The sequence below is a fragment of the Neovison vison genome, chromosome 13, assembly GCF_020171115.1.
Source record: "Neovison vison isolate M4711 chromosome 13, ASM_NN_V1, whole genome shotgun sequence".
NCBI classification, from domain to species: domain Eukaryota; kingdom Metazoa; phylum Chordata; class Mammalia; order Carnivora; family Mustelidae; genus Neogale; species Neogale vison.
The window spans coordinates 99,674,386-99,699,497 of record NC_058103.1 but is presented as its reverse complement, the minus strand read 5'-3'; the positions used below and the strand labels follow the sequence as shown (position 1 = coordinate 99,699,497).

At 39.9% G+C, this 25,112-nt stretch overlaps 1 protein-coding gene across 4 annotated transcripts in view; it reads right to left on the bottom strand.

Moving 5' to 3' along the window:
• The window catches only part of AAGAB (alpha and gamma adaptin binding protein), a 51,090-nt gene that overhangs the window by 11,189 nt on the left and 14,789 nt on the right, over positions 1 to 25,112 (bottom strand). For all 4 annotated transcript variants that reach the window (XM_044230107.1, XM_044230109.1, XM_044230108.1 and 1 more), the window contains exons 2-5: positions 21,642 to 21,832; positions 21,410 to 21,506; positions 20,997 to 21,086; positions 17,562 to 17,645 (exon numbers count right to left, since the gene is read on the bottom strand). In XM_044230107.1, coding sequence (XP_044086042.1) covers positions 17,562 to 17,645; positions 20,997 to 21,086; positions 21,410 to 21,506; positions 21,642 to 21,832 — 462 coding nt within the window. The remainder of the gene's footprint in view (positions 1 to 17,561; positions 17,646 to 20,996; positions 21,087 to 21,409; positions 21,507 to 21,641; positions 21,833 to 25,112) is intronic.

Here is a 25,112-nt window from a genome sequence, read left to right as displayed (position 1 = left end):
GATGGATCTTAAGGAGGGCATGTGATGGAATGAGCACCAGGTGATGTACGCAACTGATGAATCATTGAACTCTACCTCTGAAACCAGTAACAGACTATATGTTAACTGAATTGAATTTAAATAAAAATTTTTTTAAAAACCACTTCTAACTTCACTAAAGATGTTATTAGTTGCGGGGCATGCTCTTCTGACTGAGCCAGCCAGGTGCCCTGGAAGTTGAACTTTTAGCAAGTATTTCCAAAGAATCTTAGGATCAGGGAAGTTTGGGGGGGAAAAAAATCACTGCCTTAGAGTAGAATGTGAAACCCACTCTCCAATAGTCTAACGGTATATGAGTCAAAGAACGTCTCTCAAAAAAGACAACTTCCCTCCCCTTGTCTTTCCTCTCTCCCTCTCTTCCCTGAACCCATTCTCAGCTCTTTAAACCACCTATAATTTCCGGTGTCCTCTCCCCTCTCAGGTAAAACCTCTTGTCACACAGTCACACAGAGGTAGTGAAAAAAGAGAAACACTTGCGGTCTCCGTCCTCCTTCAAGATTTGTCTTGCTGCACAGAGGCTGGCAGCTTTCTCCAGCCTGACCTTTTAGCACATGGGCAGCTGTGCATGCAAACCCCTGCTTTTCTCATGCCACACTCCAACAGTAGCAGCAGGGTCAATGGTGCCCCAGTACCCCTGGGGCCCCTTTCACCTCCTCATACAACTTGCTCACTCTGCCAGGAACGTTCCAGACCAAATGCTTGGGTGCACCCATCCAAGGACCAAGCCCTAAGGTGTCATCAAGGTAGGCAGCAGAGGCTCAGAGGCCAAGAGAAGTAGGTCCACATGGTGTCTCATACTCATGGCTGGCTGTACAGAGGCTCAGAATATTTATTTAAACATCAGCATAATTCTTTCTTTTTGGCCAGTGTGCTAATTTTAAAGCTGTTGTACCCAGTTCAATACTCCAACAGGGATTTTCCACATCATGAAAGCTCTTATACTCGAGGCTCTCTGTATGAAGGACATTATCTGAGTCACAGAGTCCTGCTGTAAGAGAGCCCTCACTTCTATGACTGGAAAAGCGTTGGGCTTGGGGTAATTTTCAAATCCAATTCATAAATCTCTCCATATTCCAATTCTGCACCTTATGTTTTTCCTCCGTCAGGCATTACCTAAACTTGGCAGGCCAAGTTGCAGTCTGGGAAGAATAATGTAATATTGTGTCAGTTTAGAAAATTAGATCAAAATGATCTATTTAAAATCCCTTCTTTTTTATAGTGGCTGCTTCCAAGGAGAGATCTGGGATGGATAGGAGTTACGAGAGCTAGACTCAGCATGGCAGGCCACAAACCTTTGTGTGCCTCTGGACTTTGCTTCCATGTTCATGTGTTTACCTACTCAAAGGGACCTTTTTTAATGTAATGATTATATACTATGTGTATTTAATCAATACACTTCTAATAATGAGTAAGATGATGAAAAAGTCTGAATAGTGGGAAGAGAACTGGGTTACAGGTCAGAAAACCTGGATTTCACTCCTGGTTCTGCCTACCAGTGTGACAAAGTGGGCAAATTCATCAATCTTTCTGCGTCTCAATTTTCTGCTCTATAAAATAAGAGGGTATTCATGGTTGCTCCTGTCCCTTCTGCTCTAGAAGTCTGTGATTTAATGAAAAGACACTCTTTCACCCCGATAACAGTAACTTTGAATCAGCTGGACTTTTTAAAAGTTTATTTACTAAATAAAAAAACCCAAGAATCTTACATTTCCTAGTCCTTTTAAGGTTCACTGATGACTACAAGTTTATAATCAGGTTTCAAGCTAATTATAGTAAGCTGGAAGCACTTTTGCTCAGAATTTTCTTATAAACAATGGAGAAACATAGTCAAACTGACAGCCTACTATGTTCTACTGCTTATATTTTAAGGAGGTTAGAAACATGTCAATTTTCATGATTAGAAAAACAATTCATTTTTGTTCACCCAAAGCAGATTGCTTGCACATTCATGTGGCTCCAAAATACTTGGGTGATATTTTATACATCTATGGTTTTAAAGAAACTTTCAAATCTTGCCTAGTTTAAAACATATTTAGCAAAATTCTGCCTATGAGCGCCCACTGTAAAACTATTCTCATAGGAAAGGGCGACATAAAGCTTTTCTTGTTTCCCAGACTCTTCTCCCCAGGACCCAGGGCATGGAAATTTCATCCCTATTAAGAAGAATTTATTCCTGGGACGCCTGGGTGGCTCAGTTGGTTAAGCAGCTGCCTTCGGCTCAGGTCATGATCCCAGCGTCCTGGGATCGAGTCCCACATCGGGCTCCTTGCTCAGCAGGGAGCCTGCTTCTCCCTCTGCCTCTGCCTGCCTCTCTGTCTGCCTGTGCTCGCTCTCTCTCCCTCTCTCTCTGACAAATAAATAAAGAAAATCTTTAAAAAAAAAAAAAAAAGAAGAAGAATTTATTCCTTTAGCAGGTAGCTGTTGAAACTGGCTTTAGCATCTCTGGTTTTATTGATGCCACAAAATACTAGACTAGGAAGGAATAAATTAATCTACCCACTGAACTGATTCTTCTGGATGTTCAGAGCTCCAGAACAGGAAAGTTAAGTGGTATAAAATAAGTTATTCTGGAAGGCACAGCTAAGTGTATTAAACTCTGGTCTTAAAAACATCTGATTCAGTTTCAGACTACTAAACTGGCACCTGCAGAATACTAGACTTTAAAAAGTATGGTATCATGAAAAAAAAAATCTACTGGTGCCAGTCAGTAGCACAGAATTCTTCCAGAAGTGTCAGAAACAAAGCTATAGCACTAGAATAAAGATGTGAATTCCCTTGCGGAGGAGCTCCTGTTTATATATTTATTTTTAAATAAGAAATTTCCAGAAAATTTCATATATATGACACTGTTTGGATATCTTCTCATAAATTTAAAAGCACAGTATTATTATACAAGACATAAAATGTACTTCACACAGCAATTGTGTGAACATTGCATGAGATGCTTGGAGAACTGAAAACCTGGGCCAAAAGGGAAATTTTAGCATAGTGCTAAATATACGAAAGATGCTGCAAAATCTGCTGACAGCTTGAAATGACTCAGAGGCTGCAAGCATTAGCTGAATAGAGAAGTGTTTACTTCAAATGTATACACACAGCTACAGTAGTAAGAACCTCCAGGGACACACCCCCACCATGTATTAGATGACCCATTAAATATTTTTTGTCTTCATATTCAGTTTTTATTTCTCTAAAACAGCAATTATTTGGCATCATCTTAAGAAGTTCAAGTGTTCCCCATATTTTAAGTTTTCTTTACATCCCTTTTCTCTCCCCACAAAATATTTTTTCTACGATGTGATACACATGACCAAACTTCTACCACAACGAGGACAGTTCAACTTACACAGAGAAGCTGTGCCTATTTTTTGAATGGTATTTTTAAATCACACCATACAATTTGCATAAAAACTTATTTTAAGCGCGTACTGCATCAGAAATGATTTCACTAGTATTTGGGAAACAAGCCTACACATTTTTAACATATTCCACTTCTGCTTGTCATACTGAAAGGAACGTTTCTGAAATCAAAAGGAATTATTCTCTTTTAAGAAATCAGTGCTTCAAAAGACAAAACTTTGATGTACTGTAGCTGGAGGTAACCCTGGTTTTGAGTCCACAAAAGTGAATCTGTGCTCCGCCTATGACACCTGCTCAAAGTTAAGAATGGTTTCTGACCATGCTTGAAGACAGAACGAGCATGTCCACAAAGTCACCAGACTATGCTTTTCCCCTTTTTCCCGATTGTAAAAAAAAATGTTCATTGTGGATATTTTGGAAAATAGAGAAAAGTATAAAGAAGAAAACAAAATCATGAAACATGCCAATTGATCCTTTGACATATGTCCTCCTGATCTTTTTTTCTTTGCATGCATACACACAAATATTTTTTGATTTTTTAAATTTGTATACAAATTCTTAATAAACTGAACTGAACAGCAGAATGAGTTCTGTCTTTCCCAAAGTTCTAAAGGAAAGCATTATACTAATTTCATTAATGGCTCCATTGTAGTCCTATCTCCAGAGTAAGAAGCACACTCTTAAAAAATCCTCAAAGGAATGTTTCGAATCAAGTTTTTTTGATTCTGACAATTTTTTTTTTTCATTCAGAACTAAGTGTGAGGAATAATAAGAGTAAGGAAACAAGATGTTACCATAAAGAAAAAGATGACTTTTCTTATGTGGTTCATAAACAGCTCTAAAAAGAATTCCAAAGGAAAACCACCAAAAATGTTTTGCAAGGTGGCTGCACAAGGAAGCCCTGCCTCCAGGGGGAAAACACCCGAACACATCTCCCATTTTGTATTTGCTTATGGACAATTTGGGGGGTGATATTTTAAAAAAACAAAGTCTAATCACTGGACTCATTTATTCCCTTCCAACTTCTCTAATTGTTCACAGTTCCTTCTTCCCCTTGTTCTCTTTACAATACAATCTCTTCCATCAAATCATGCCTGCAACACACCCACCCACCCACACACGCACAGGAATAGAAATCTATTTATTGGGACGCCTGGGTGGCGCAGTTGGTTGGACGACTGCCTTCGGCTCAGGGCGTGATCCTGGAGTCCTGGGATCGAGTCCCACATCAGGCTCCCAGCTCCATGGGGAGTCTGCTTCGCTCTCTGACCTTCTCCTCGCTCATGCTCTCTCTCACTGTCTCTCTCTCAAATAAATAAATAAAATCTTTTTTTAAAAAAAAAAATCTATTTATTTTATTTTTGACTACAACACTGATAGACAAGTATAGGAGAGTGTTCAAATCATTTCTTCAGAAGTTCCACAATGTTAGGCATGGAATAAACAAGAGGAGCAACTCAGTCTGACCCAAGGAGTGCAGTTCCACAGAATGTGATGTTGGTAGACTTCTACCCTAACCAGAGATGAGGAACCATTCTTCCTCTTAGTTTGATGTTGTTTTATTTTCTTAACATTAAATTTAAAGACTAAATATTTAATCATTTTTGCCCTCTCTTAAAAAAAATTATACTAAAGGCATTAGCCATCTACTTTCTCAGGAGAGTAGACTAGGTATCAGGCAGCCACATAAAGCTTGTGTTTTGGTACTTATTTCTCACCACTGCTCTGTACATCAGTCCCAATTCGTCCTTAAACTGGAATCTGGGACTTCTACTTTGGTATCTTGTTACAAGTAAATTCAGGAGGACCTGCATTAATAGATGAATAATTCTTTACATTTATAAAGGAAACATTGAAAACCATTAAATGAAAATATCGTTGTTTCCATGATTAAATTCCACTTAATGATTACCCACCTGCATCACTAGAGATTAAACTATAATAGATACACTGAAAATAAATTCTCAGGGCTTTTGAAATCCAATCTCTACAATTATTGTTTACCCCTGGGGGATCAAAGTCACAACTGTAGTATTTGTGCAGTATAATCCCTCCTTCACTGATTAATAATAGCAGAAGATCATAAAATCTCCCTTCCTCGCCCTTCACTCAATGGTGGTATTTGTTATAAAAATGCCACTGAACACCCAAGAGCCACAAGTACAGTCTACTCCCCCGCCCCAGGCCCTCACCAGTGCTCAGACAACAAAGCCAGGGATGGGGACCTCGGGGTAACACTATGAGGTAACACTAACTGAAACTTGAAACAAGGACACTGTGTATAATGCTACCTTCTTATGTGAAACAGTAAGTGACAACTTCATCTGAAAAACAAACAACTCATCAGTCTTCTACTAACTAGCTTCTTTTCCCTGCCCTTAAAACCAAGTCTTATTTAACAAGTGCCTCCCAAGTTCCAGGCACAGCACTGAGTAGGATACCCAGCCCTTCCAGTGATAACAAAGTACGGTGCAATGAGGCCTTTAATGTACCAGACAAATGGAAAGAGAAAGCACTCTCATTGGAAGGCACTCTCATTGGAGACCAGAAAAAGGGTAGGAGGGGTCAACATTTTTTTTTTGAAGATTTTATTTATTTATTTTACTTGAGAGAAAAAGACAGGAAGAGCAGAGGGGGAGAGAGAGAGAGAGAGAGAGAGAGAGAATTTCAAGCAGACTCCATGCTGAGCATGGAGCTCAACATGGGGCTTGATCTCACAACCCTGAAATCACGGCCACAGCTGAAACCAAGTCAGATGCTTAATGGACTGAACCACCAGGTGAGGAGGAGTCAACTTTTAAAATCTGTCACATCTGGTGTAAAGTACTGACCCTCAGGTTCTCTGTTCCTGATGCTCATAAAGGGATATTATCAAATTATAAACAAAGATGACCCATATGGTAGACCCCTACAGCCATGAGCCCCCTCTGACAGGGGCTGAGGGTAACTCGAGTAGGCAGCTGAGATTTTATCCACATCCCCTTTCTTGAGCCACAGCCAGGCTTTCAGGTCGAGGAAATGTGAGGCAAGACATTACAGGAAAGGTTACACAGTGAGCAAGTTGATAGAGAAATCTAAAAAAACACGGCCCAATTATAAAGGCAGTCCTAACCACTTCATTTCCTGGACCACTGGAAGTTACACCTTTAATGCAAATATTGGAAACCCTAACCTCCCTAGAAGTTTGCCCTTTACAATGAATACAGTGGTATCTGGGGATTTCCTCTAAGGAAGAGTTTATAATATATCCTTCACCTCACTGTTTCTCAAACATTTTCATCATGGCCCCTAAGGGAAAAATTTCTGTTTCCTTCTCTACTCATAACCAACACTTCTGATGTGTGGGTTTTTCCAAACCACACAACTCTCCAGTTCTCACAGGATGCCAACTGGATGGGTGTCCTACAATTTATAATTCTGACACTAACTGCCTAGAGTTAGCACAGACCCCTCAGATTAAGGGCTCAATGCCACAAGGCTGCCCTCCTTCCCCACCAACTTCAGACACCAACTGCAAGTCTCAGGTTGACACCTGTACTCCAACTGGCTATGAACTGGGAATTTCCACAACCCCTTCCTCAAGTTCAGTAATTTGCTAGAATGGCTCACAGGATTCCAGAACACAGTTTACTTTACTAAATTACCAATTTTCAATACAAAAACACAAGTCAGGAACAGCTGGATGAAGAGAGGTGTGGGGTAATGCATTATGGTGTGTTATCTTCCCAGAGCCTTGGGGTATTCACCAACCTGGAAGGTTGCTCAGAGTTTTTAGGGAGGTTCCATTATACAGGCACAGCTGATTAAAATCACAGGCTGTTGGTGCCTAATTCAACTTCCAGCCCCAGGAGTCAGGGGGCGAGGTTAAAGGTCTAACCCTCTCATCACAAGGCTGGTTCCCTTAAAACCAGCCCTCATCTTCAGGGGCTTTCCAAAGCTCACTTCATTAACATAAACTCAGGTGTGGTTGAAAGGGGCTTGTTATTGAATACCAAAAGATGCTCCCTTCATCTTCATAGCTCTGGAGCTATTTTAGGAGACAGGACAAAAACCAAGTATTAGTTGATTACCTTAGGAGTTCTGTGCCGAGAACTAGGGACAAATATGCACTCCACTCAAGGCCTTTTTAGACATTTTTTTTTCCTAATTAGGACACACCTTCCCCACTGAAATAATAACACAGATATACTGACTGTATATATGCTTATATATATATAGATATATATATATATATCTGTGCTTTATACATAAAATGAGTAATTCTTTTGCCTCCCCTCCCCAGGAATCAATTTCCACCCCTTTGTGGGCAACAACAATGCCCAATTAAGAATGCATACCTTAGTTTATGTAATAAGACACTGGTAGAACCAAGAATATAAAACTAGGTTACTATAAGATAACCCAAAAGTTACATCTTATATTAGGAAGATTTTCAAATTAGGAAAATTTTCACATCTCTTTCTAGGATAATAATTTGCCTACAATTTTAGTAGTATAATTTTACCTGTTTTACAATATGAAATTAAGTAACAAAAAATGAGGTGGGGCTTGATCCCAGGACCCTGAGATCATGACCTGAGGCGAAGGAAGAGGCTTTAACCCACTGAGCCACCCTGGCGCCCCTACATAAGAGTTTTAATACAAATTGAAGAGAATACTCTCTTGAGATGCTAAATAATTTAAAATAAACTTTCTTTCACTCACAAGTAACATGTAAGTATTTATTACATTAAATAACGAGCTTCATCTATGGTTTGGATTAAGTGCAGGACAATGGAATAGAGGTAGTGTCAACATCATTTCAGACAGCCTTTTAAAAGGGATTTATTTTAAATCCAACATGAGAATATTACAATTGTAAATATCTATGCATCAACATTGGGGCACTTAAATACACAGAGCAAATATTAACAGACATAAAGGGAGAAACGAACAATACTACAATAATGGGGGGACTTTGGCACCCCAGTTACATCAATGGGTAGATTATTGAGACAGAAAATCAATAAAGAAATGGTGTCTCTGAAAGACGCATAAACGCATTAGACCAGATGGATTTAACAGATATGTACAAAGCATCCAAAAATGACAGAATACACATTCTTTTCAAGTATGCATGGAACATTCTCTAGGACAGATCATATGTTAGGCCATAAAACAAGTCTCTATAAACTTAAGATTGAGATCCTATCATGCATCTTTTCTGACCACAATGATATGAAACTGGAAATTAATTACAAGAAAAAAAACCACTGGAAAAAAAACACAAACGTGGCGGCTAAAAAACATGCTACTGAACAACCAAAGGGTCAATGAAGAAATCAGAGGAAATGAAAAGAAGGCATGGAGACAAATGAAAATGGAAACACAATGGTCCAAAATCTCTGAGATGCAGTGGAAGCATCCCTCCAAGCAAAATTTCCCTTAGAGAAATTTATAGTGATGGGCCTACCTCAAGAAACAATAGAAATCTATTTTCTATTTTCTTGTAATTGGTGCAGCCACTGTGGAAAACAGTATGGAGGTTCCTCAAAAAATTAAAAATAAAAATATTATATGATCCAGTTATTCCATTACTGGGTACTTACCCAAAGGATATAAAAGGTACATGCACCCTATGTCTACTACAGCATTATCTACAACAGCCAAGATGTGGAAGCAACCCAAGTGTCCATCAACAGATGAATGAATAAAGACGTAGCATGTATACACATAATGGAATACTTCTTGGTCATAAAAAGGAATACGATCTTATCATTTGTGACGACATGAATGGATCTAGAAGGTATTATGCTCAGTGAAACAAGTCAGAAAGAAAAAGACAAATACCATATGATTTCACTTATATGTGGAATCCAAAAAACAAAACAAACCTAACAAAAAGCGAAAACAGACTCATAGGTAGAGAACAAACTGATGGTCGTGGGGGTGTAAGGGTTGGGGAAAATGGGTGAAGAGAAGTGGAAGGTACAGGCTTCTAGTTACAGAATGAATAATCTTGGGGAGTTTCGGCACAGCATAGAGAATACAATCAGTGGTACTATATAATAGCGACATGGTGAAAGGACCACACCTGTGGTCATAAAGTATGGACTTGTTGAATCACTGTGTTGTACACCTAAAACTAATAACATTGTGTGTCAAATTTATTTTAATAAAAGCATATAAAATTTAAAATAAAAACTCTTAAATTAAATTAAAAGGATTTATTTTTTGAAAGGATTTATTTTAAATGCAATAAGCAAAAAAGTCCATATCTCAGATATGATCACTACTTCCAGTCTGTCTTATTAAAATCCTACTCATGCCAGAACACCTAGGCTGAGGAGGCTCTGTAGGGAATGAATTCATCTGACTCTACCAATAATTTCCAATGTGCAGCCTGGATAAATTACCTAACCACTCTGCGTTCATTTCTCTAACCAGCCAATAATGTAAATTGACACACTATAATGGAAAAACACACAACAATCCTGGTCAGAGGATCTGCGTCTGGTCCTACCTTAGCTACTGACAAACTGTGTGAGTATGGCCAAGTCACTGACCTTTCCTGAGGCCACCCCTTCCCCCTCTGTAAAAGGAAGATATCCCACCAGAAGCATGCATGGAGATTCTACATCATAAGTGCCTTTACTTGGCTAAACCATGTACACTATCATACTAAATAAAACAATGCCCTTTATTAAATTCTACCAAATTCAAGAACATGAGTCAGTCCAGCCAGTATAAGACTTGATAGGAAAATATACCGCCTAGAAAAACAGTGGGAAGAAAAACACGATTACTCTCCAAGATATAAGCCTTAAAAGTTCAGGCAAAGTGCCTTCCCCACTTGAATGAGGTACAACAGCCATTCATGAGAACTCATTGCAGCCCCTTTTGGAACATATCCATTTTCTGCTTGGATAACCGCTTAGTGTAATGCACTCCATAAACTACCTCCTTCCATGTTCAATAATGTTTTCATTTTATTTGAAATCAAAGTTATAATGGTCTGGGATTTGGGAAATCCAGTCTGTATCTACCCTATACATATCCTATACTACAGATTCCAGTTAAATCCCTTCTCAGCTTTGGTTTTTCCAAACTTACTACTTTAGACAATCTCCATTCTTCCCATTCCCTTGATTACTTCAGTAGCCCGGAGCTAAGTTTTTTCCCAATTCCGCTGGAACCTTCTTCATCTCCTAGGAAGACTAGGAAGACGAGGGATCAAAAGGAAAGCTAGTAACAGTGAGAGGCAGGGAAAATGTATCATCATCCAGAGAGAAAACTGTCACCATTTATTCTCAGTTCTATGACAAAGTAAAGCAAGTGTCTTCCCCCAACACTACTAGCATAAAAAGATTCTCTATCTGCTAGTAATTATAAAAACAGTTCTTTGATTTCTCTATGCAATGAATTGCATCTAAGACTATTTCACAAAGGACTGGAGTACCTGTTATTTGAAGCATTTAACTAAAAAGGATGGATGGTCATCTGGCAAGGACGCTATCAAAGCCATTCCTAAACTGGAGAGAAGAGACTAGCTCGAAAGTGTCTAACCGTTTTGAACCCAATGTAGTTGAGGGATTTGTCATCCTATCCGCCAACGGGGAATACAGGCTTACTAAAGTAACTGTCACTGGGAGCCAGGCAAGTACCTTGAAGGGGAGGCTCTAGCATTTGAAATGCACTCCCCTACCCTCAGTGGGTCTCAGCTGAGAAATGATGAATTAAATTACTCCTAAAATCTCCCCAAATATAAAAGCCTCCTGATATTTTCACAAAGACTACGGCAAGTGTCCAAGAACTTCACTACCATCATCCAACAGACCCCCTCCTCTCCATTTTCCCCTCATTTCTTCATAATTTTAATTACTGGTTCACTGTCATTTTCTCCAATACTGAACAATTCCTAGCAAGTTCAATAGCCACAGAGATGACCCTTCCAACAATTTAACTCTCAGTTCACTAAATGTCTTTTGCCGATGTTGTCCTCTCCCCCACTTCAGCCATGTATTCCCAGCCATGCCCTAAGACTTTATCATTACCAATAGCTACAACATGGTAGGAAAGAGAAAGAGAAAATCAGTGGGGAGAGGGTCAGTGCAAAGGTGATAATTTTGAAGTTGCAGTGGAGTTGAAGAATAGTTGGATTGAGGCACTGTAGGGAGGAAGTATGCTGGAAAATTCGGTTTTGTTCAGAGATTAGGACGCATGAAATTGCGATTATGGAGAGGTTATAGCTATTGGTGTCACTAGTGACGGCCCACATTGCTAAATCCAGAGGTCAGTTCGCAGTTCTCATCTTACTTGACCTACCAGCAGCATCTGGCATAGCTGACTGTTCCCTCCATCTGAAGAACACTCTGCTTGATCCTAGGAATCTACTGTCTTGGTTTTCCTACCTTGCTGGTCATTCTTTGTCAGTCTCCTTTGCTGGTTCCTTCTCTTCTCCTGATGTTGGAATGTCCCTGGGCTGAGTCCTTGGTCCACTTTATCTACTACACTTACTCCCTTGGTGATCTCATCCAGGCTCATGGTTTCAAATGCCACGCATTCGCCTCTCTTCTGAAACTCCATACGTCTATCCAACTGGCTACTTGCCATCTCCCCTTGGAAGTCTAGTAGCCATCTCAAACTTAACAGGTCCAAAGCTTAATTACTCATATGTTACCTTGCCTCTCAAAGTCTGTTTCATCTGCAGTTTCTTCACTGCGATTGATGGCAACCTATCCTTCAAACTGCTCAGGTCCAGATCCTAGAGACCTTAACTGCTCTCTCTCTCTCTCATATCTCATACCCAAACCATCAAGAAATCATGCAAGCTCCACCTCAAAATATATCCAGAATTTGACCTGTACTTACATTTTCCACTGCTACAACTCTTATACAGGTCACCACTGTCTCTCTCCTGGAGTGCTGCAATGGCCTCCTAAGAGGTCTTCTTGGCTCCTCCTCACCTCCATCACCTATTCTCCACCCAGCAGCCAGAGGGGTCCTTTTAGACCTAAAGTCAGGTCACGTCTCTCTTCTACTCAATGACCCACCTGACTTTAAGTAAATGTGAAAGTTACTCTGATGCCCTACAAAGCCTTAAATAAGCTGGTCCTCTGCTTTATCTGACCTTCTCCCCTCAGCCACTGTGCGTTCCTAAATGTGCTTCAAACACGTCAGGCACGCTTTTCCCTTAGGGCCTTTGCTGTAGCTATTCCCAACGCCTGCTCTGCTCTTCTCCCAGACATCCACATGGCAAAGCACCTCATCTCCTTCCTCACATCTCAAGCTCCCAAGAAGACCAACCCTGATCACCCGATTTAATACTGTAGTCTATCTGGCAATCTCGACATCCCAACCCTGCTTTATTATTTTTTTTCCTGTATCACTTAACATCTTCTTAACACACTGTGTAATTTATTAATTGTGTTGTCTGTTGACTACTGCCTCCCACCAGAATGAAAACCACAAGGACAGAAATTTATGTTCATTTTCTTCACTGATATATTCCAAGCATGCAGAACAATGCCTGGCACATAAGTACTCAATAAATATATTTTTTTAATGCATGAATGAACACTTGAAACTGGATTTAAATTGTGGACCAGAGAGAGAGTGGAGGTTGACAGAAAAAAAACTCAAATGGCCCAGGTACACCTAGGGTCTCAATTATGCTTCGAGACAATTAGCTACTTTAAAAAGGCTGTATTATTTCTTTCAGATCTGCAGGTGGATTACGTAATTCAAACACTGGTAACTTTGCCATAATACTAGCTCCTACTAGAAAAAGGCACCGAGGACAGATAAAAGGCATGGCCCACATTTTTTGTCTTTGCCACTTGGTGACTCTACACTGGGCAGTCCTGTCTTTAGCCAGCTTCGTAAGTGAGAGAGGTGACTTGCAAACACCCCACAATTTAGGAATCGGAGAGAGCAAGTCCATCAGGGCTAATGCCACCTTTGGAATGCCTGATTTACTCCCATGGATTAGGCACATACTCTTACAAGTTAGAACTAGATGACGATCATTTATGTCCGTAGTTTCAGCCACGCTGCAAATCTGAATTCCTAAGACACATACAGTAAACTACAGTTGCAGCACCCCCCCCACACCCACCTTTCTGAAAGAAACACTCCGGGTGAGGCACAGGTAAAGGTGTTCCAGGTGACTGGAATGGGTAGCCACAGAGGGGAGCAATGGATGGGGCTCAACTCCATTTTCCAGATTACAAATGAATACCAGGCAAAATGAGATCCAAGGTCACAGAGCTCAGTGACAGTGTTAGGACTAGAAACTGTCGCTTGATTCTTTAGAGAAACAGGAGTAAAGGAGAAATTCCACTACAACATAATAAAGTGTAAGGCCACGTATTACAGTAGTTAAATGCTATTCTTATTAAAATCATGGCATCTGTGTTCACAAATAAGAAATTTTCTTTACTGGCCCCTATCTTCAAGGGCTTGGGTCAGAGTTTGTTATGGTAGCCTTGGAATGAATTAGGTATACTACACTCTAAGATCTTGTGTAAACATTTATTCCTTCATTAAAATAACTGGATGAACTTCCAGTAAAAAAAAAAAAAAAGAAGAAGAAGAAAAAGAAAAAAGAATACCTCTAATATCTTTGTCAACCAACTTATTGATTTAAACAGTTTTCTGGTTTAAAAACCCTACAGTAGTCATGGCTGCAGAACAATGTGAACATACTTACTGCCTCTGAATCATACGTATAAAATGGTTAACATAGGAAATTTTATGCTACATATATTTAGCCACCAGTTTTTAAAAGCAAGAGAAAGACAAAAGAAGAAAAAGAGAAAAGAGAAAGGAGTGGGGGTGTAAGAGAGAAAGATCTAGAGGAGGAGATTGCCCAAAACCAAATTTAACCACTGTGAGCACCTGCTGGCAGACATTCACAAAAAGCCTGGTGGGAGGAAGGAGCAGTTCCCTGGGTCCCCAGACCACCAGCAAAGCAAAGTCCTGCAAAGAGCACAGGAAGTAGGTCACTCTGGAGGAATAACATGACCCAACCCATCACACACAGTGCTCAGTCTCTAATCTAAGATGTGGGGCTATACAAGGATGTCCTTGACACTGCCTAAGACCTGGGCTGTATTTCCACATCCAGGGCTCCTCCTAGAGAGAAGATAGTTAAGTCTCCTCCACACCACACAGTTCAGGATCCTCTTAAACATGGAGTTAAGCTACTGGTAGTATTTTGGCTTTTTGTGAATTGCAAAATCAGCGTACCAACACTGAAGAGAAAAGGTTAGAGATGCTCAGGGCAGAGTCATGAAATTTCCACAGTATGCCTCCTTGCTCTGCAATTCTCTTAAGAATATTGTTTGGTGTCTAAAACAGGTAGAACAGCCTTTTTTCAGAAAACACCTTTGACCATAATTCCAAAGTAATAAAGTGCGTTCAGTCCCGCCTCTAAATGTATAGCTATAAATGTAAATTACAAGGCAGTACTTCCTGAATGTATGAACTGACGGGGTCGGGTTGGGGGGGCAGATTTTTCAAACAGTGATTGAAGCCGAGTAAGCTTCTCTGAAAATAGTTCTCATAAATTTAACAAGCACCACTGAATATAATTTTATTCCAAATTGATTCAGTTTATGTACCATACCTTAAACATATTTTTATAGAGAAGATCGTGTACAGCAATGCCGATGATAAACGCTCAAAAAGAATTTGCTCAATGAAGGAATGAGAAGGACCAAGCCTCATTCTTGGTCACAGGGAGATGACAACATAGGCTAAAATCTAAATCTAGCAGGGCATTATTTTAATTGCTACTGTAAAAGAATAACATCTATCTTTGCAACTCAATGTGACAGACACATCAGATTCCCCCTAGAAAGAGTAAAGTGGATAGAACAGGGAGAAAAGGGGAAGGAGTAGCTTACTATACCAGAAGGAGATTCTCCAGAATGACATGGGTCAGGTCAGATCTCAGGCAAGCAAAAGGGCCCCAATCTCACTTAACACTCAAGTGCCAACCAAAAACTGAGATGAAGTATTCTACTTGTATAAAGCTGATTTTCCACTTGACTCTTATCTCAGGGGACATTGGGTAAGCTCAGTGTAAATAGGCGTTTTCTCATTCCTTTCTGTAGTGTTTCACCTACCATGGTGTACTTGTTGAGACAACCAAGTGCTACAAGACAGAAAAATACCACACAATCAGCAATTCCTAAAGGACTATGTTATGGGTTGAACTGTACACTCCAGTGAATTCACAGGTAGAAGTTCTAACTCCCAATACCTCAGCATGTTACCTTAATGTTACCTTATTTGCGTGTATAATTAGTTAAGATGAAATCACACTGAAGTAGAGTAGGCCCTTAATTCAGTATGACTACTGTCCTTATTTTATTTTATTTTATTTTTAAGATTTTATGTTTTGCCAGAGAGAGAGTACAAGCAGGGGGAATGGCAGGCAGAGTAGACAGAGGGAAAAGCAGGTTCCCCACTGAGCAAGGAGCCAGATGTAGGACCTATTTGCAGGACCTGAGCCTAAGGCAGCCACTTAACCAACTGAGCCACCCAGGTGTCCCGGTATGACTAGTATCCTCACACAAAAAAGAAATGTGAACACAGGCACATGGGGAGAAGGCTGTGCGAGGACGGGAGGTATGCAAGCTATCACAATCCAACGAACTGGCAGAAGCCAGAAGCAAGAACAGAACAGATCCCTCCTGGGCACCTTCAGAGGGAGCATGGCCCTGCAGACACCTTTGTTTCACATACCTGGCTTCTAGAGCTCGGAGACCTCGTAGACCTGCCATTCTACGCTCCTGGCGTGCTGTACTTCTCTATGGCAGCCTCATTAAACTGATACCAACAGTCAGGGGCCAACGTGCACCAACCAGCCCACGCCCTTCTCGCTGAATCTCAGCTCTGGCTTCCCGCTCCATGACCACTTGCCACCATATCAGCCCAGACCCCATGACCTCACTCTCAGGCTGCCACCTGGTGTCCTGACTTCAGGTCTACCTCCACCTGCTTCAACTGCCAAACTCACATGCACGCCACCATGACATTAACCTCTGAAAGATGCCAACTTCTTTGCATCACTCTCTGGGTAAAATAGTGCTAGTGACTCACCAATTCCTATCAGGAAAAGTCCAGATGCTCTCGCCCAGCCTTCAGGCCTTCCTCTTCTAAGCTAGCTCCAACTGCTAGAACACACCACCATTATTCTTCATGCCATGCTTCCTCCCCGGCTTGGCACTCTCCCCCTTCAACTACCCAAATCTTGAACATCCCATGAACACTATGGCCAACACTTGCTTTCACCTTGATGCACTCTCTGTATACTCATTCCCACAGCAATGGCCACATATCTGACCTCTATGTGTTTACTACTTATATCTGTCATTCTGCACTCATCAAAGACTCCCATGCATGGTTACATAGCATGTTAAAGGTGCACACTTTGATTCTATAGCTGGACCACAAGTTCCTTACGGACAGGGTTCATGTTTTACAATTTGGGGGGTATTTCTCAATCCCAAAGACAATGCTAGGCTTTCTTTTTTTTCTTTAAGATCTCATTTATTTATTTCAGAGAAAGAGAGGCAGATAATGCAAGCATGAATGGGTGAGGGAAAGGGGCAGAGGGAGAAGCAGACTCCTCGCTGAGCAGAGCACCCAACGCAGGGCTCAATCCCAAGACCCCAGGATCATGACCCGAGCCAAAGGCAGACAATTAAATGACTGAGCCAGGTCCCCCATGACAATGCTAGGCTTGTTATAAGCAAGCTCTAAGTTCCTAAATTCTTGTCGAATTAACTATTAAACATACATTATAAATTCCTAGAAATGTTACTTTTGGCTTTTTTTTTTAAGATTTTATTTATTTATTTGACAGACAAAGATCACAAGTAGGCAGAGAGGCCCGCAGAGAGAGAGGGGAAAGCAGGCTCCCCACCGACCAGAGAGCCTGATCCGGGGCTTGACCCCAGGACCCTGGGATCATGACCTGAGTCGAAGGCAGAGGCTTTAACCCACTGAGCCACGCAGGCGCCCCTTTGGCTCTTTCTTTAGCTGGGAACTTAAAATTGAACAAATCTATATATTTTATATGAGCCAAATGGTTCCACATATACACAAATAATTTAAAACCTACAAGGAACAGGAGAAAAAAACCCTCAGGATTTTAGTCCTAAGTCACTTACCATTCTTCATCACCACATTGGACCACACGTTCGCATTCAAGGCTTGAACGATTCGCTTTACTCCTGTAGATTCTGGGAAATCATCTAATCAGGAGAAACAGATATATTTATACACATATTTATACACACACACACACGTGTGTGTCTGTCCCCCAAACCATACTTTTAAATAACTGTGGCTTAGTTATCTAGTTTAATTGGTACTTAACATTGTAACTTACCTAGTAAAGGAAAAAATACAGAGCTTAGAGCTCTTGATAAGAATATCCTAGAAACTAAAACAATGACACAAACGCACTTTATAAAAGGTTTCTATGATAAAGTCATCTCTATCACCTCACCAATGGAATCTATTCATATTTTCTTGAAATGTGAGTTCCTGTTAATTATAAAATCCTGGCAAAGCTTTGGAAACACCAATTTTGGCTACTTAAGGAGAACAAGTTTCCTGAAGGCAGGGATGGTCCTCTTGGTATGCCACAAAATGCTGTAAGTGCCCCTACCTTCTCCTGGGAATCACAGAGTAACAATTAATATTTATAGTAGATATTCAGAGAACAATTTCCTGATTGGAGAAAGAGAGTTTAAGTAAAATGACTACAACCATAAGTGTAGGAGACAGGCAAGGCTCATTAAAAATAAAAACGGGGGGCGCCTGGGTGGCTCAGTGGATTAAGTCACTGCCTTCGGCTCAGGTCATGATCTCAGGGTCCTGGGATCGAGTCCCGCATCCGGCTCTCTGCTCAGCGGGGAGCCTGCTTCCCTCTCTCTCTCTCTCTGCCTGCTTCTCTGCCTACTTGTGATCTCTCTCTGTCAAATAAATAAATAAAATCTTTAAAAAAATAAAATAAAATAAAAATAAAAATAAAAATAAAAACGGACAATTTAATTTAGCTGGGTTAGTATTGGTACTATTTTGCTTCTGGAATTTGGCTGATACTACTCAAAATAACAGGGCAGTAATCCCAGTTAGCATATAACAAGGTAATATTCTCAGCTTGCAGATATGTGTACGATGGAAATGAGTGTTATAAGACTGGATACGGTAAACGACGGCAGAAGTAGTTTCCATGTGCCTGAAGGAGAAAGTCTCCTAAGAGCCTATGCAGCACAATCCACATAGAACCTGTGTCTAGTGGCCTGGCCGGGCATGGAATTAGAAGTCAGAAAATCCGATCTGGAATTCAGGCTCTTTTCTTTTTTTTTCTTTTCTTTTTTTTAATATTTTATTTATCTGACAGAGAGAGAGAGCATGAATAAGCAGGGGGAGCAGCTGTTCAGGGAGAGGGAGAACTCAGGCTCCATAATTTGTTAGCTATTTGATTAAGGGCAAATCATGTACGCTGTTCTCGAAGAAAAGTGGGGCTGATGCCACTCTGCACACACCTCTTCCAGAGGAAAGAGGTGCTGGAAGTGACGATTCATCCCTGTAAACCCCCCTCAAGGTGGGGCTCACCACCCAACACGATGCCTGAAGGACAGCAGGCGCTCCATAAGGACTGAGGGCTGGATGAGTCATCCAAAGAACAGCGACCTACCAACCTAACAGAAACAATGGCAAGGATTAAACTGAAAATACAAAGTGAGCTTTCTCACCTGGATGTTTAAAGAAAGAAATAAAAGGCATGTTTACCTGAACTATGAGTGATTCAGTTCTTAAAAGGATAACTAACACTTCAGATGACAGAACCAGAAACCAAAAATATGGTCTGAACTAAAGAGCTAGAACCAGTAAGATGAAATCTATTCCAGACAAGCAGGAAGTCTCATACTGGTGTTAGGATACACACATACAAAGCTTATGGTTTATTTTTAAAAATTCTAGGGAAGATTTCATTACTTCATCTAAAGATCTGTCAAAATCTATTTCAATATTAAGCGATATTAATGCAAGAACATTGTTCAGTCGAGGAGCAAGGAGATGTATGGTGGTATAAGGGAGAAGAAATTACAAAATAAAAACAGATTTAAAGATTGTTTTTTTAATTTTTATTTATTTGACAGAGATCACAAGTAGGCAGAGAGGCAGGCAGAGAGAGAGAGAGGAAGCAGGCTCCCCGTGGAGCAGAGAGCCCAATGCGGGGCTCGATCCCAGGACGCTGGGATCATGACCTGAGCCAAAGGCAGAAGCTTAACCCACTGAGCCACCCACGCGCCCCTGAAACAGATTTTAAATAAATGACTCAAATGTCGACTCTGAAGGACAATGGGATGAAGAGAAAATTCTAGTGTCAGAAATAAGCAATTATGTACATGCTCACATACACAAAACAAGGCACAAGTTTAGGGGACCTGTGAGACACGGGAAGAGAAATTGTACTTGTTAATTTTCAATTATTATTAAAAATGTAGAGGGAGAAAAATCAACCTTTTTATCCTATTCTTCTCTGGAAGGGCTTTATTCCCAAAGGTAAAATTCTGGAAAAATTCTAAATAAGGCAGAATATAAAAAGAGATTTCTTAATTCCCTTTAAAATAGGTTTCGTAGAAGGATTACTTATATCCTGTCTATGTACTTTAATTCATATTGGCTGCCTCTTAGAATGTCTTTTGCAACAACTGGCATCTTAACACCATGTCCCTACTGGTCCCGTCACTACAAGCCTTGTGCCTTTCCCATTTCTTCCCCATAGAGTAAGTGACATGTGAAAGTTCATGATGCCACGACAGTCTTGGAATTTCTAAATAGAAATAATCTCTCGCATCTTTGAAATACCACAGGACCCATATATTTTTAAATACTTATGACATTCCATTGGGCAATTCAATTGTTCGTGTATGTGTTTATCTCCTGTACTGGACTATATGGTTTTGGTGGCCCAAAACCTGTCTTCTCTTGGGAGGTCCTGGCACAGGTAGATGCTGAAGGAGAGAAGGTGAGAAGAGTAGTGGAGGAAGGGAAGAGAGGGGGGAAGAAACGTAAGGTCCAAAGTATCACAGAAGGCAGTTAAGTGGAGAGCTACCCTGGGGTTGGCGCTGGTGGCATTCTGAGTCTGTTTTTAGTCTCATATGTCTAAAGGACATAAAAAACAGGGCTGACATGCCCCCTACGGTTCCTGGAAATTCAGCCTCAGGATGTGAGAAATTCAAAATAAGGAACATAAATTTTAACTATTTAGTGCATGGGTCAAACCCTCTTTTTTTGGCAGCAGACAAAGGGTAAGAGAGACTGAGGAAATGACTAAGATTTAAGATAGAAATCCTCTACATTTATCTATAAGAAAAACAATGTTTGAAAAATCCTAACAATGTGGTAAAGCCCAAAATATGGATTATTTGGTTAATAGTAAGACCACACCAGTGGGTTGTGCACAAATCTCTTTAAACAGCTGAGGAAAAAATGTTTTTTGAATTTCACTATGGCTCTTCTTCCCTTCATTAAAATATTCCCTCACATCTCCAAAGCCATGTTTCTCCTGACACATAAATACTTACCATCCTCCTCGGGCAACTCTTCTGGACTAAGTTCTACCAATTCAAAGCCGTGCTTGATACACCATTCTTGAGCTTTTTGTCGGTTTACACCTAATGTGCAAAAGAATCTTCGTAAGTAAAATTTTTTAAAACAGCATATCACTGCAATGCTTCCATTAATCTCAGTGTTACCCTCAGTGTTATCCTAAAGGCATCCAAAATAAAGAAAATGATTTCTCAAACCCAAGTGCCCATTCTTAAAAAAATAAAATGTAAATATTGCAAGATTCCAAAGAGAAATCGCTAAAAATACTTTGTAAAGTAATAAAATCACAGGAGATGTACTGTTCTAAGTTAAGAAAACAAAAGTATATTCTGTTTACCAAGGGACAGCAATTATATGAACCAACCATGGTCCCATTGGCATGCCTTACCATTTTCACACACTCTGTCACAAACCAGGATCATGACTTCAGGTAACCATGCTTCTGCCAGTGGAAGCCATGAGGAGACACTATCAAGACCAGACTTCTAGAGGGAGGAAAAACAAACATACAATAACCAGAAGAAGAGACAGTAAGAGAACTCATGGAAAAGGAGGGGGGGTTGGATAAAGAAAGCACCAAATAATTTCTCACTTGAGGTCCCTGGCAAACCAAATCTTACTTGTGTGCTGTCGAAGTACACCACAAATGCTTGGACAGACTCCGCGATCTCTGCAGTGATGAGAAATTTGTTCGGCACCACGCACAGATTGATATCTGCTGAGTAGTATTTATTATCAATGGTCCAGGGATAAAACCTCACAGCATCATCGGCAGCTGCTTCCACAACAAGATCTTCTGTTCCGAGGATATCTAAACAAAGGACACAACGTTACCATGGGAAGTGCAACACCGATACACACTGATCAAGTCTCTCAAAAAGATCCAGATTGGGGTGCCTGGGTGGCTCAGCCAGTTGGGCATCTGACTCTCAGTTTCAGCCCAGGTCATGATCTCATGGGTCGTGGGGTCAAATCCCACATCAGGCTCCACACTCAGCAAGGAGTCTGCTTGAAGGTTCTTTCCTTTTGCCCCCACTTGCTCGCTCTCCCTCACTCTCTCAAATGAATGGGTAAATCTTGAAAAACAAAAACCTAAAAGAGGTAGCAGATTAATATGGTACCTTTGCCTACTCCTCTTTGTGTACAGATTTCAAAAGCCCTCCCATTTATCAGGGCATTTTCTTCTCTAGCATTTGATTATAAAAGTAACAGTGACATAATTTAACTTGTTGGCTTTTATTCTCTAAGAGCACAAAAACGATTGTGACTAGGTTAGACAGAAGACAAAATAATCATGTAACCATACACCCAGATAAGAGCAAGTAGAAGAGGAAGAATAACAGCTTACATTTATTTTATTGCTTACGGACTTCATGTGAGATGGAAGGTTACAAGAATCTTCAAGAATCTATAACTATCTGTGCTTATTGCAAGTTACAAGGAAGGTAGCAGTAAGGCTAAGCCATTAATAAAATAAAAGCTAAACATCTTCCTTGGGCCAAATGTGTACACGTTAATTCAACTAATGATATAAAAGAAAGGATATTGATAAATGACCCCAATTCCATTTACTAAAGTCAGCCTTGTTCAGATTCTTTGAAAGCCAACTCCAGTTGATAAAGATACTTTTGGCATAATTTAAATACATAATAGACAAGCACATTTAATTATTTAGAATATACCTAAATATTTCAGAAAGCCCTATGCAACATGGCTAGAACTAACGAAATTCTTGTAGTAAAAGCTAAGTCAATGAAGAACAAATAGAGATGAGGTCCCGGAACCACTGAAGCAGTCTGCTTCCATAATGCCATAAAATATTCACAAGAGGAAAACATTAGAAATTGTTCTAACCTAAACTCCCATCTCTCACATCCCTACCCACAGGCTCTGTGTTATACAGAGGTGGAAAGTAAGCTTAGAGAAGTAAAATAACATGCCAATGAAACTGGATTATTATAAGAATATAATGTGGCAAAATGGCCACTCACTCCTTTTCGATGCAAATGAAGATGAACATAGGAAATATCCCTCAAACTCACAATTAGCGGGGCATAGAAAACTAGGAGCTAAACTTTCAATTCCAGAGCTAAGATTACATATGTGGACCACTGCCATAGTTTTTGCTCAACAAAAAGATAGAGGAAAATTGTTTAGTCCAAAAGACTGCTGGGAATAATGTATAATAACATATAAAATGTGTATGTGACATATGCATGATTTTCATTGGTAAACTTTCGTCATGTGGTTACTAGGAGGAACAAGTCTGAAAACAAAACCCCCTTTTTAAATTAAAATAGAAAACTAAATTTAAAATAGATGTAAGACTGCATTTGACATATGGTGCATTGTGAAACTAACTTTCTAAAATTTTTCACCACAACCAGAATTGTTACTTTTTAAAATTATCATGAGGTCTGTGCCAATGTTTGAAAATCTGAATTTATCTTGTCTCTTTAAGAAATCAGCAGTTGTTGCTGCTTAATTTCTACCTGAAGTAATCTTTTACTAATTATCAATCAATAGCAACCAACTGCAATGTCCTTCATGGAGCCTTATGACCAGTTCAGATAGGAAACAAGCAGGAGGAACAGATAAAGTATGACAATCAAAGATTGTTTTCATGTAAATGTCTCACAGGGAAAAAAAAAAAAAAACAACCCTCCTAGATCAAAGTCTATGCCGCATTCAAACTAATCTTCCAAACTTCAAGCAGGTGGCATAGCAATATGCCGATAAAAGCACATATGGAAGAAGGCAAACTAAACCAAGGGAAGTAGCAAAAAATGTATAAGCTGATTTTTTTAAGGGTAGGAGGAGCCACCATATGGAATCAGTTTTCTTCATTCCTGGGTAATTTTTTAAAACAACGAATTAATTTTTTTTTTTAAGTGGGCAAACACAAAGGGTAAAATTTGTTAAGGGGCAAGGTACAGGGAGTGTGGGACGAGGATTCCTACCATCGTCACAACCGGTTCATGATATTTCCTAAACTGGTGGTATCGTCAAAAATTGGAAGAAAATTTCAGTTATGCTTTTTTGAAATCACTGTCTTCAATTAATATGAAAAAATAAAGTCAATGAAGCGGTCATCTACTTACTAGCTGCAATTTAGGATATCTGGGTCCATTAAGGGTGGTTCATTTTATTAATCAGTGCATAAACTACAAGACAACAAACCGAAGTGTGTTATTCAGAGCTCTTAAAATTTCAATTTTATACTGTCTGATTTTCAAATGAGGAAGATATTTACTGAACACACACAGAAAGAAACAATTTCTCTTTTCTCTAAAACTAGATGAGAACAGAACTGAAAGTTGGGAAAACAAACTTCACCTTTTGGTGTTTTCATAGCTCTGTGTGTGTGTGTGTGTGTTTTCATACTCCTTGTACTGCCTAGAATAACTTGATAGCTCAATTTACTTATCAGATTCTTTTTTTTTTTTTTTAAAGATTTTATTTATTTATTTGACAGAAAGAAATCACAAGTAGGTGGAGAGGCAGGCAGAGAGAGAGAGAGAAGCAGGCTCCCTGCTGAGCAGAGAGCCCGATGCAGGGCTCTATCCGAGGACCCTGTGATCATGACCTGAGCCGAAGGCAGCGGCTTAACCCACTGAGCCACCCAGGCGCCCCAGATTCTTTTATTTTTAACATTTTATGTCTAATCAGATACTTTCGGCAAGGCTGCATATGGACTTTATTATCACATCTGTGCCATCTCACAACTAGAGAAGAGTGAACAGTCTCATTCTTCTTGTCATCAATATCATAATGTAGAGTTTAATTTAAAAAATGTAAATGTCTACATTAAATATAGCTTTTCTCGCTCATCTTTTTTATTTGGTTTCAAATGTCTAACACGTTTATTCTTTTCCAGATTAAAACAAAAATTGCTCAAATGCTCATGCACATGACTAAGAGTTTCTGGAGATCAGCCAGTATCATTTACTCATTTCACAGATGGGAAAACTGAGGGCCAAAAAAAAAAAAAAAAGAAGCCACTTGCCTAAAGGAGAAGGACGTAAAATGAAATTCAGGTCACCAGTTTTATTTCTTCCTACTACACTACTGCATGTGATGTTTAGAATCTA